This window comes from Dermacentor albipictus, chromosome 2 (genome assembly GCF_038994185.2).
Source record: "Dermacentor albipictus isolate Rhodes 1998 colony chromosome 2, USDA_Dalb.pri_finalv2, whole genome shotgun sequence".
In the NCBI taxonomy this organism is placed as follows: domain Eukaryota; kingdom Metazoa; phylum Arthropoda; class Arachnida; order Ixodida; family Ixodidae; genus Dermacentor; species Dermacentor albipictus.
In genome coordinates this window covers 108,945,647-108,957,792 of record NC_091822.1, presented here as the reverse complement: position 1 = coordinate 108,957,792, position 12,146 = coordinate 108,945,647, and the positions used below count along the sequence as shown (strand labels likewise).

General features: G+C 44.5%; 1 protein-coding gene across 1 annotated transcript in view; it reads right to left on the bottom strand.

Moving 5' to 3' along the window:
• Nucleotides 1–12,146, bottom strand: part of Vps13D (vacuolar protein sorting 13D) — a 173,928-nt gene that overhangs the window by 102,956 nt on the left and 58,826 nt on the right. Inside the window, exons 30-35 of the mRNA XM_065430344.2 lie at nt 10,525–11,080; nt 8,913–9,393; nt 5,487–5,639; nt 4,393–4,635; nt 3,005–3,263; nt 1,126–1,304 (exon numbers count right to left, since the gene is read on the bottom strand). Coding sequence (XP_065286416.1) covers nt 1,126–1,304; nt 3,005–3,263; nt 4,393–4,635; nt 5,487–5,639; nt 8,913–9,393; nt 10,525–11,080 — 1,871 coding nt within the window. The remainder of the gene's footprint in view (nt 1–1,125; nt 1,305–3,004; nt 3,264–4,392; nt 4,636–5,486; nt 5,640–8,912; nt 9,394–10,524; nt 11,081–12,146) is intronic.

The window sequence follows — 12,146 nt, the reverse complement described above, 5'->3', positions numbered from 1 at the left end:
CTGATTGGCTGACCAGGGCGCGTGGTCGATAATTTTTCCAACTTTATGGTGAACAAATGATGCTCGTAATAGTTGGAATGTTAGTTACTTTGTTTTTGTAAAAAGAAAATAACTTAAAGAGAATACACAAGAATAGTTTTTTAGTACACTTCAGCACTTCCGGCACACAGCAAGTGTCGTCTGCTTGTGTTACAACGTACTCCATTTTGACGAGAGCTCCGCGGTCAGAGTCGGTCTCAGTCTTTTCGCGAGCACTATGATTCGACTTGCCTTGTGGACTGCAAACCTGTGGACTGCAAACCTAGCGACCTGCAAACCGCGAGTCCAGTATTAGGGCAAACGCAAGCGCAAGGGGACAGGGTCTGGCCGCTTGACTGTGCCGGGATGAGCCACGAGATGAGCAGAAGGGCAAATGTGAACGGTCTGCACGGTGCAGCCACCTGGTGGCACAGAGCTCAACCATACACAGTAGCAGCAACGAAGTGCATTCTTTGCTGCTGGTGTGTATTTTTCGCAGGTGTGTAATCATCAACACGTTGATTTATAAATGTTTAAAATGCTTTACACTTGGTTAGAGCAATATTAGCGCTTTGTTTGACTGGTTAAGCGCTGCGCCAGCAAGTGTCTGGACCGTGCACACCGATCAGGCTGCTCACGTACGTCTACGCTAAAGTTCCTTCATCAGCTTGAGTTTATGCCTCCAGTCATTTGCCGAAATGACCAGCTTGCCTGTTTTTAGCGGAGTACCGGACACGTTCGGCGCTACGACAGAATGCTCGCAACGCACGCTGCTTCGATAGCTCTCGGTCGACGGCCAAGCGGCTAGCGGAGAGGTCTCGCGCGGGAGGGGGCGTGCTCCTAAACAACCGGAAGTGAGCGATGTGACGTCGCATCGTGACGCTGAACCAGTGAAGGCGGAGCTTAGCGCCGCTCGCTCGGCGAGCGAGTTGAGGAGGAAAAGCATAGCTAGGGAGGAGGGCAACTTCTAATCGCTTGCAGCTCCATTAATACGTAACGCTTCACTTAAATTGTGGTGCGAATGTTCTACTTAAGCTGTACCCTACGCGCCTACAAAATTTGTCCGAACCGTTTCAGGGGCCCTTTAAAGCAAAGATTGTAGCTTACGCTGTTATGCTTGGAAGTGAAATCTGGGCAGTGTCTGTCAATAAGATGCATATTGATGTGCATGAGTGAATCCTCTTGTGCCAGCAGGAGCGGAGGGGTTGTAGAGCCACACGGGGACGGAGGTGGAGTGGACGGCGACGCACACATGCTGGCGCACTGGCCCCTCTTCTTTGCATGCTCTGCAAGTTAAGGAGGTCAACGTGCAAAATCAGTGATGACATCAGATATAATGACCAGATGTACCCCACTGTTGGCAGAACGCAAGTGAACTTTGTTGTTTTCTTTCATGTGGATGCATATCAAGAGTGTACTACCCATCCTTTACATTGATACATGAATTGCAGTAATCTTAAGTGGTCAAATTTTAGCTGGCTATACATTTGGAAATCTGCATATGACATGGCTGAAAGAACAACGGCTAAGCTGCCTGCCTCACCAGTCCCCTTTCTACTTCTCTCATGCCCTACCTTCACGTGCAGTTTTTTACAAGTTGATCCTCATTTTACTCAATGTATTGAAATAAAAACTACTATATTGTGGTTTGGAAAAAACTTAAAACAATGCAAGATATCCCGTCATTCTATGCACGCACTCCTAGAATGATGAGCATAAGAAAAAAAGGTAGTCTTGAGCTTTTTCGTATCCAGAGCATGTTAAATGGAGATTTTCAATATTCTTATATTTCAATCCAGTGTGCAGACAAAAAATACCCTGCTCGTATTTCTAGATAAGAATAAAAATTGAGATTTATATTCTAAGGCACGACACAAGCAAACAATCATTGAAGTGGAGAGCTCCAGAATACTTCAGGCAAACCAATGTTCTAGTAAAGACAAAGACAACGAAATTAATACGAAGACCAAAGTAAACAGGATTAAATGCTCGTTGTACGTCTTCATTTTGCACTCATTATTATTTATCAGTATGATAAGTATCAACCAGCCCAGCAACGAGGAGCCTAATGTTCTCTAGGCCATGTCTAAACAAAAGCAACTCAATCGCATAAAAGTGTTGCCAAAGTGGCAATTTTGGCCAGGTAATGGAGGCTACTGCTTGATACTCTGCAATGACATGTACTGGTAGAGTGCTACCACAGTGGGTAGCAAAAGCAGGTCACCTCGTTGTCCTACCATGAGGCAACAGTGTGACGTTGTGAAATACAAGCCATGCAGGTTAGCTGATGCATCAATTAAAATTGCATTATTGTTACAGCAGCACGGCATAAGAAACTGGGCAGAGAAGACACAGGAACACCAACTTGAACTTCTACACACAAGTCTTAGCTGTGCTCAACATGACACATTTCATTACTATGCATTGAACCTCACGCAGTTTTGAACACTTGTGCACAGCTTGTTTACACGGTAATCTTTTAGTTAACACAAAACGCTTACTGGTCTGCTGTGCCTAGTCCCTTGTGCCTTCATACTGTAGCAACAACGCATTCTGACATAATAAAGAATGTTGACTGATTGATTTATCGATTTTAGCATCACAAGGCAACACAGGGGCTACCACAAATGCTGCAGTCGATGGCTCCGAATGAACTTCCATTACATGCTGTTCTATAATGCACACCTATATCTAAGTACATAAGCATGTTTTCATTCCACCCTCATAAGATTGTCACGACCACATCGAAGAATGAAATCAATGGCCTGCTGCTCTGTGCCAAAATGCAACAGCCCCTGGGCCATTGTGGCAGGTGAGACTCCACCAGTATGGCTCACAACACGTAGTTTCTGTACTTGCCATGTCTTGACACTTCCTAGAAGAAGCTTTCAAAACTATGTGCAGGTTTAAACAAGTGTATGTTTTGCACGAGGATGGAAGAGAAACAGGCATAGAATGAGGGCATTACCTATAAACCCTAAGTTACCTGTGGGCTTATTCTTCTTCAAATGTGCCTGGAAGACATTCTGAGTACAGAGCCTGTCAGGTAGAGATGGGTGGGCTGGTATAGTCGGATTGTGGTACGTCATGTCCGGGCAGGAAAACGAGATGAAATCCGATTTGGGCGGCCGAGCGTCTTTGGAGTCCCCTGCTTCATTCTCAGGGTTAGTTGAGCGAATCAAGTAACGGTGGCTAGATTCGGGGCTCTCAACGAGGTCCTCCATGATGATGCCTTTTAGAGCCAGCTGCAAATGAAATGTGTCATATTGTACCATAATATAAATGCTATTTTTTTATTAATGCTCAGAAAATATACCTCACACCCTACACTGCATTTTATTATCTTACATTACAGATTCCAAATATTACTAGTTAAGCTAGCTCAGGCTGGTTTGTAGTAAAGGGCAATACATTGCTGGCATTGCACTAATCTTTAGGGCAACCATGTTTGCAGTTTTCAAGAAAAAATTTCATAAGCAGTGATCAAACATCACAATGGCCAAATTAAACAAACATGACATAAACTTTGCAGTAATTAATTGTACTGCCAATGCCTCAATGTCCAAATCATCCTGTTGTATGCGTTCCTCCATCCACGAATGTTTTGCACCATTTATGATTTTTTTTTTTGAATGATGCACAAACTAGCTCAAACCAAATTTCTGTTTGAGCCAAGGCATAATTATCTTCCTGGGCGTAAGTTTTGTTTTGTTTTGCATAGCATAGAAGCACAGAAGTATACAAGCTTTGTCATTAAGTGTCATCGTTAAATTCAATGTTGAAATCAAGAGAAACAAGGCAATGCATCATTAAAATTTGTCCTCCCGCACACAGAGTCCATGTGCTTTACCGTAGTGCAATTACCAATAAGGGAGAATGGGTGAAACTTGGTTTGGTACTTGTTTTCAAATATTCCAGCAATTGGCAAAGCAAAATTAAGTGGCCAAACAAGCAAAAAAAAAAGAGTAAGTAAAGTTTTTATGCAAAAATAAGTGTTAACAATTCTAGTAAGTGTCTAACAAAATAAATAAGTGATCAGAAGAATAAAAATGCAAGCCAATGTGTCTTTATAATTAGTTCCATTTTTTTTTACTTAAAAAAGTACATACAAAGCAGTGAAAGAAGACCATATATGTGGGTATTCCCTGAAAACTTTCCTCAAATATGGGTTTCCAAAGCTATAGAATGATAAGGTGTCACCTACCTGCATTTTTATCAAAGCTCAATAACAGTTTTGATCCTACAGCAACAGTAACAATAACAGTTTTAATAACAGTACCTTGTACATGGATACTTGGTTTAGAAAGGCCAGCAGGTATATGCACTTGCAGCAGGTATACGCAGTTGAGTGACAATGCAGCAACACTAACTCACCTGAATCGAAGTCTCATATGGATTGTCTTGCTCGTAGTTTACAACAAATTCTTGAAAGGACAAAGCAACAAGGTCCTGCTTGTCATTGCACAAGTCCGAGCAGATGTTGATTACGAGCTCTGGCAGCATGAAGTTGACGTGGTAGTTGAATGCCATGTGCTTTGAGCCATCTTCAACAACGTTGACAAGGCTCTGCTGTGGCCTTTCGTGTTCATAATGCGATTCCTTTGCTGCCAATTCATCCTGTACATGAAGACATGCACCAGTTTATCAATTAAAACAGACTGTTTAGCCAAGAATTTGGAATGTGGCTACATGTGGCCCACAGAAGAAAAACAGCTAAGCAACAGTTCAGTCTCAGTTTTGTCAAAACAGACAACCCTTAATTGCAGCCAAGTTGTAAGCTGCACTTTGCATCGTCAACGCAACTGAAGACACCCCTTTATTCACAAGTGAGCCTCAACTTAAAAACATCCCTGGGATACACCAGCCCTCGCTGTGAAGTAGGCAATGCGTTTTCATAATGCTTCTCAAAGGTTCCACCAGTGAGAAGTTGCCTGAGGAACACGTCTCCACTCCAGTGCTTTAGTGACGTTCCTCTTAGGATTAGTGAAGGAGTGTTAATGAAGCACAGTGACTACTTGAGCTAATGGGCATTGTTGCACTCTGCTTTCTGGAGTAGAAGTGGTGCGCTGAGCACAGGAACACAAAACAATAATGAGACAACTCATTGCCGCAAACTTAACTAAAAGCTTTATGCAGTGGACAGTTGTAAACATGACTTCAACGTCCTGGTCCTGCCCAGTGATGGGCACATCAGACTACATGTGGAACAGCATGAATTCTGTAGTAAGATGAGACACATGCAACGCATCTAGCTTTCTTTTTTCTTTTCGCAAGTTCCTGCATATCATCTTTTGTACTATCTCACAAGTTAATCATGAACCAAGTAGTCTAACTTGGTACACATAAGCCTGTAAATCTAAATCTCTGTCACTGTTGTTAACACTGTGGCCTATGAAGTCTATGAAGCCTATGTAGTATGAAGCTCAGTGGGCTATTCTGCAATATATACAAGGAAACATAGTCAGTACCCAAGATGAGGAGATATGAAGTGATTCTGCCATGTCCTCTTCTTCAGCACCAATATCCTTGCAATATGTTATGTTCTTAGTTGACTGCAGTAGTAGCTCGTACTGATACTTTGTCACTGCAAACTTTAGAACATTTATAACAGTTCCGGAGACCTGGAGAAAAGAAAACAACACAACTTGTTAAGCAAAGCAGGTCCCCGTAGCACTGCACAGTGTGCAAGCCATAATACTTGACTGCCATAATACTTACGGTGTAAGCCATAATAAAACAACACAAGAAAGTCATACAAATATATTCTACCTCAGTAACCTTCTTTAAACCATGCTATGTTGTACAACAAGCAAACTGCATGTGTACAATAAAATAACAACCGATCAGACAAAGGGTTGATTTGAAGTGCCTAAAATTGTTTGCAGTGGCTGCATTTTATGCAAAGAGCCCACTATGAACAATTTCTGCCAACATGTCCTTGCTCTCTGTCATGCTGGTTGGAGGCATAAAATGCTCGTTCTAGTGAAACTTGACCATGAACATATGTCTCTATGCCATCTGCTTGGCCCTCAGGGCTCCTCAGAGCTTAGCTCTCTCTTAGTTTAGCAGATTAACTAATGGTGTTTGAATTCAGGGTTGTCCTCAAGGTACTCCATAAGAACACATTTTAGAGCTAGCTGTAAATGAAATGCACTGCATAGTACTATAATCAGTGGGTTGTCTGATAAGCTGTCTAAATTAGCATGAGCCAGTTTTACAGAGTCAAAGTCTTTTCAATCAACTCAGACCAGAATATTTGAATTGGTCAGGTTATTAGCAGATTGATACAAAAAAAAGAAAAAATAAGTTAAGAAAGTATCTGCATGTTCAGTCACCTTGTTTGGTTATCAGCCTTATATTATCAGCAGCCATTTAAACTTCGAGAAGCATGCCACACAGATCATGGATGTACCTAAGCCCACATATGTCTCAGGGAAGCAACTTTTGCAGCATGAGGTCATGCTTCTCCTCTATCACACAAGTCCATAGAGTACTTGACAGCATTTTTACAACTCTCTTCATCACTGCCAATCACACTGCTCCTCAGGTGTACGTCACTCACTGCTTGCCATCAGAGTGCAGAGTTACGACTCACTGTCAAGGTTCACAGAGTCAAACAAGGCACAGCCGACGGCCCATCACAAGTGGCCACCTTTGGTGCAACAGTACAGGCACTGCGTAGTCATTACTATCAAAATAAGCTCCTTGCTGTCCCTTTCCCCTTCAATTTTCTCTCTCATTTCCCTCTCCTCTGCACCACTGAACCTTGTGTGCCTGAACCCATTTGCCGCAAGACATTGTGGTCACATGCACCACTTGCAGCGTGCATGTTCTCATAGCGCGCCAAACGACCACCACGAAAGACTATGACGACTGGCTGCATGCACACAACTAGCCAGTCCCAGCTAGGGGATGGCAAGACCACGCATGCAACAAGGGAGACCCTAGGCAAAGCTATCTGGGAAGAATAAACAACATTCATAATTCTAGATTTCGATACAAAGCAAATGTTAACAATAAAAACCAAATTGGAACCTAATTAGTAATTGTTATACAACATGGCCAAATGGTCGCTAGAGGTCGCTAACAGGGAACCGCAACATGGAAAGCAAAGAACAAAGACCCTAGTCCACAGTGGCCACCTATCCATCGGCCAGAGCCTGCCAACACGCACCCCACACTAGAGAAAATAGAAAGACAAACAGAGGAACAGATGAGGGCACAATTGGATAGCGCTGCCTCAGGTTGTCGAGACAATGGAAGAGGGTGCACACCCATCAAGGCTGGGACCCCAACAAGCGAACTGTTGGCTGTCGGCAGAGAGGAACACATACACACCTTCCATGTTATCACAGAAGATCAGCACATTGGCTTGTTGATGCAGTCCAACCAGGTCAAGCCGCTAGTCAAAATGTATGTGTCATTTCAAGGTGCTATTGCCGAGCACCGCTGTCGACAGATTTTTCTGACACCGAGGAGACCACATGTGCATGGCACTGCCGTCAGTCGAGCCTATGCATCTGATTGCCCGCTTGATCCCCAATAAGGTTTACAAGTGCAAACATCATGACGGTAAGCTTCCCGTGACGACTTGTCACCAGCGACTTCGCCAGCTGCATAGCTTAGACCGCTGGGCATAACCAGCGCCACTTTGTTGGGAATCAGCAACTAAAGTTGGGCTTTCGTGTCAATTGAAATGGTGGCAAGTTTGTTCATGGCTGCCATGTATACAGCATTGCGCGTACTGTTCATGCCGGTAGTAGCGTGTGGCATCCGAAAATTTGGTCACTGCCATTACACATTGTTGCTAGGGATAATTGGCAGTGGTGCAGTGAAGTCCAAATAATCGTGCAGTTCCAATAAATTAGGCGTCAGAAAAAATTACAACTATGTGACATTTTTGCTACCACAATATATTTTAAAGCATATGCAAAGAAGCATTTGCATCACCATAACCAATGCCATGTCAGATGCTGCATTTTCTATTTTGTTATAGCAGCTCCATTAAAATAAAGCATGACCAACCAAATTGTACATTTACTTCATCATATCCGATAATTAATTCTGCAGTAAAACCTCATTAATATGTACCTGCTTAATAAGTAATTCCGGTGTAATTATCGTCGCGATAATTTCCTGCCCTGTCGCCACTGAACCTAACGTATTGGCTGACCACTTAAGCCGTAGTCACTTAACATATGCCAAAGATTAGTGCGTAGTATTTACTACATTTTTCGGCACATTAAAGTGTGGAATTGGCGAAGTGTCGTGTGCGTAGACCATACATAGCGAAATTGCGGCACACAGACCCTTTCCCGAACTGCAGTCGCCACCAATAGATACATCAAGACGTGCTAGCCATGACATGTTTCCTGTTCTCATAGCTTCTAGTTCTTCCTCGTCGTCATCATCGATGACAACGTGGATGATGGCCCTTCCGTATCTGACAGGGCTAGTGCGTGGCCTATCATGAGGGCGTTTGCAGAGAAGTGGGGCCCAATGGAGAAACTGGCCTGCAGCCTAGCAGCGTTTGAGGATGCCGTCACCGCTGCAAGGCCACCAGGATGGCCAGTAGAAATCGCAGATTTTTTTGCTGCCTATTTGCAAATAAAACTTGTTTACATGTGTATTTGAGTGAGAATTAATGCGTTTTTTGGCCGGTAAGTTTATAGCCTCTCATCTGCCATTGTCGGTTAATTAGTACATCGATTAGTGTGCACATGGTCCACGTTCCCTGCCAAGTACGTATTAACGAGGTATTACTGTACCTGTGCTTGTTATATCAACATTCAAGTGTAATAATAATAATAATAATAATAATAATAATAATAATAATAATACAGCCTTAGTTTCTAAAATCCCGGGAGTGGAATGAAAGGATGCTTTTCCATTACCTCTAGGGTAGGCTGTGTCTTCAACTGTGCTGAGGTGCTGCCCTTGTTTCCTTGGTCTCCCAGCCAGGTTGAGTCATCACTGAACCAGCCGACTTCCAGTTCCTCCAGCGGCTGCTTGTACTGAACAGTGAACTCTATTATGGTGTCGTGTAGAATGGGACGGCCATGAGCCCTACAGCTGTACAGGTCCACAACTGGCAGTGAATCAGCTGGCGGCAAGTTGCCAGTAGCACCAATCTTCCCCGACGCTGCCGCAAGGTTCTCATCAATATTCAGCGAGTAAAGGTTCATGTCTCTGAACTGCACAAAGAACAGGCCTGCCTTGTGAGGGTCGCATGAGTTGAATGCAAATTGCGCCGACTGTAGCATAGACGAGTTTGTGTTCTGTAGTGAGATGCGACCCAAGTGGGTGACTAGCACATCGCGGCTGGAGGGACTGCAAGGAAGCACGATCACTGGTGTCTGCAAGAGGATGTCAAGCCTGCAAGAAGAGCAGCGATGGAGAATTTACTGAGTTTACTGAGAATTTACTGATGGAGAATTTACATTTATGAAGCAAAGTGGCATGTGCAATCCCAATTTTTGCTTACAAAGTGAAAAAAAAAAAGCAAAGTGCACTCAGTGGGGTCAACTATAAAGTTTTTACAAAGAAACATAGAGAGTACTTGAAGTCTTACAATTTTGTTTTAGGTACAGCCGTCATCAGACTTATCCTGAACAACAAGACACATACATACCTGGTGACTTAATTCTAACACGAGCTGCAAGGGATAAACATCGAAGCATAAGGAAGGAAAGTGAATTAAGCTTGCAGTTTCAAGGTGCTTCCAACCAGATATATTCAGCACCATGTGCAGGAGAACATAAAGGCAGTTAAAGGGCCCTTCACCAGGTTTTGCCATTTGAATCAGACAAATGCACTGTATACAATGCATGCTGATGATCGTGTCTGCAAGGTATTACACCACTGTGCACTCTGCTTCTTGAAAGAGCCATGCTCCCAACCAGACAGTTGAGGTCACATATACAAGTACGCTTATGTAACTGGCATTGCTAAAACGTCACTCACCATGACAGGTGACTTTGAAAATTATTCAAGGCTAGAGCAGTTATTTGTTTCATCTGTTGCTTCACTAGACAATTTAAAGTGTAGAGGAATAGTAAAACCTACAGACCGAATTTAGTTGCAACCGTCTGCAGAATGTACGAGTTCGAAAACTGGATTTTTTTCCCTGACATATTGTGAACTTTGTTTAGAGCACAAAATTCTGGACATGCTACAGAGATATTGCCACAACAGCATCTAGTTAATTAAATTGCCTTAAATTAAAAACAACAAAGACTCACTCATTTTTGCAAGGTGACTATTGAAAACTTTTGCTGTGTTCAGCTACACAATTAAGATAGGCCCATTTTGTACAAGGTGACCACTGAAAACATTCCGACTTCACCCTCACACAATATAGTAACAATATAGATTTAGGACTCTAATCCCACTTAGGCACGCTAACGGAACAACTCCCAATCTTAGATATAGAAATTACGAAATAAAAAAGTCACTAGTGCCCATTCAAAATAAACTGTGCTCACAACAAGAATTTCTTCAACTCACTTTACATCCAATGGCAGCGCAGCCTGGACATCAGATGGCTCATTCAGTGAAATCTCCCGTTGCAGAGTGGGTGTCGTTGCACTGTCTGGTGGGCAAACATGGAACGAGAATGCCATGCTCTGTGCAGGCAGGTTCACAATGCCCAATGCCACCTCAGTGGCAGCGTTCTTGATGGACTGGGCGAGCATAGAGACGCAGTGCTTGAACTCGACTGCACAAGATGCCAGTTCGTGCAGCAGCAGGGGCGAGTGTGTGTAGCAGACGGACGCCATGCGTGCGACAACCTCCAGACACTCTGACTCCGTCTGTTTGCTCTGAGCCCCGTAACGCTTGATTGTGAACTCGAAGGCTTTCTCGGCATTCGCGGAGTCGTTGCTGGCCAGCGGAAGAGAACGGTACAGTTCTGTATGATGACGCTTGCCCAATACGTCGTGTAGGTCTTGCCCGAGGTGCGGGTCACTGCCCATGCTAACGATTCTCCTGTGGAGAGTCTTCTCGGAAATTAGGTCACACACCTGAAGGCCACCCAAAGTGCCTTGAATCTCAAGTGATGATCCTGGAAAAGCAGGATGAAAAATTTCCGACGATTACGTTACTTCCTAATGCGAAATTTGAGCGCAGCAAATAAGCTGTTTCACCTTTTCGATAGATTGAGGCAAAGAAATCGAGCAACACATGTATGCGCTATCACAGAATTTTTTTTTAATTTTTCACACGTATTCCTTTAACAAAGACTCCACTAACAGTTCTTGACAGTCATGAAGGAAGCTTTGTGGTCGGAGAAATAGACTGATATATGTTCGACTTGGTACACCAATGCTTGATTCTCAAAGACGAGATCTATACAAGTGCCTCGCGAGGTTGTCACAGCCGTGGGACGCGGTACGATGGCTCTCTGATTGCCACCCCACAGGGCGAACGGCAGCGGCAATTTCGGCTCGGGCGGTGCACATATACAGATCCGCCGCCACCGATCTGGCTCTCTGATTGCCACCGCACAGGGGTTGCATTGGAGGAGGAGTGAAGAAAGGAATTAAGTTCGAGCCGGCGCTTTGACAACCGGAGACTCGCAGGAAGAGGGGGGAGGGGGGCGGCGTGTACACCCAGCGGCAAACGATGGGGGCAGAAGTGCGCGCAGCAAGCGGACAACACCATAAAGGGAGGAGGGAAGAGATAGCAGCGACTGACTGATGCCGCTGACGCCGATAGTGAGTCAACCCCAGCTGCGGAGTTGGTTTCAGGGACAACGCCGCCGATGCCGACACAAACAATATGATACCCTCGCTTCCGCAGCGCTAAGAACCAGGTCTAGCCGTGGGAAGGTGGTCACGTATTCGTCGACGTGCCGGGGCCTATGTAAAATAACCGGCGCGTCGGCAACTGAAGAGCACCCTATCCGCCACACAACAGGGGGGGGGGGGCACCCTTTCCTCCTCTTTCTGCATGGCGGCGACGGTGTTCTATGCAGTCACGTTATCTTGACTCTCTAGCGGCGTCAGCGGCATCCAGCGGTATCAGTCGGTCGCTGCTAGTGCTGGGGGGATGAAAGGGGGGCGGAGCTGGTTACGAGGCCGACGACAACGCCGACGACGACGTGAAACCCAGGAACGGACGCCAAAGAG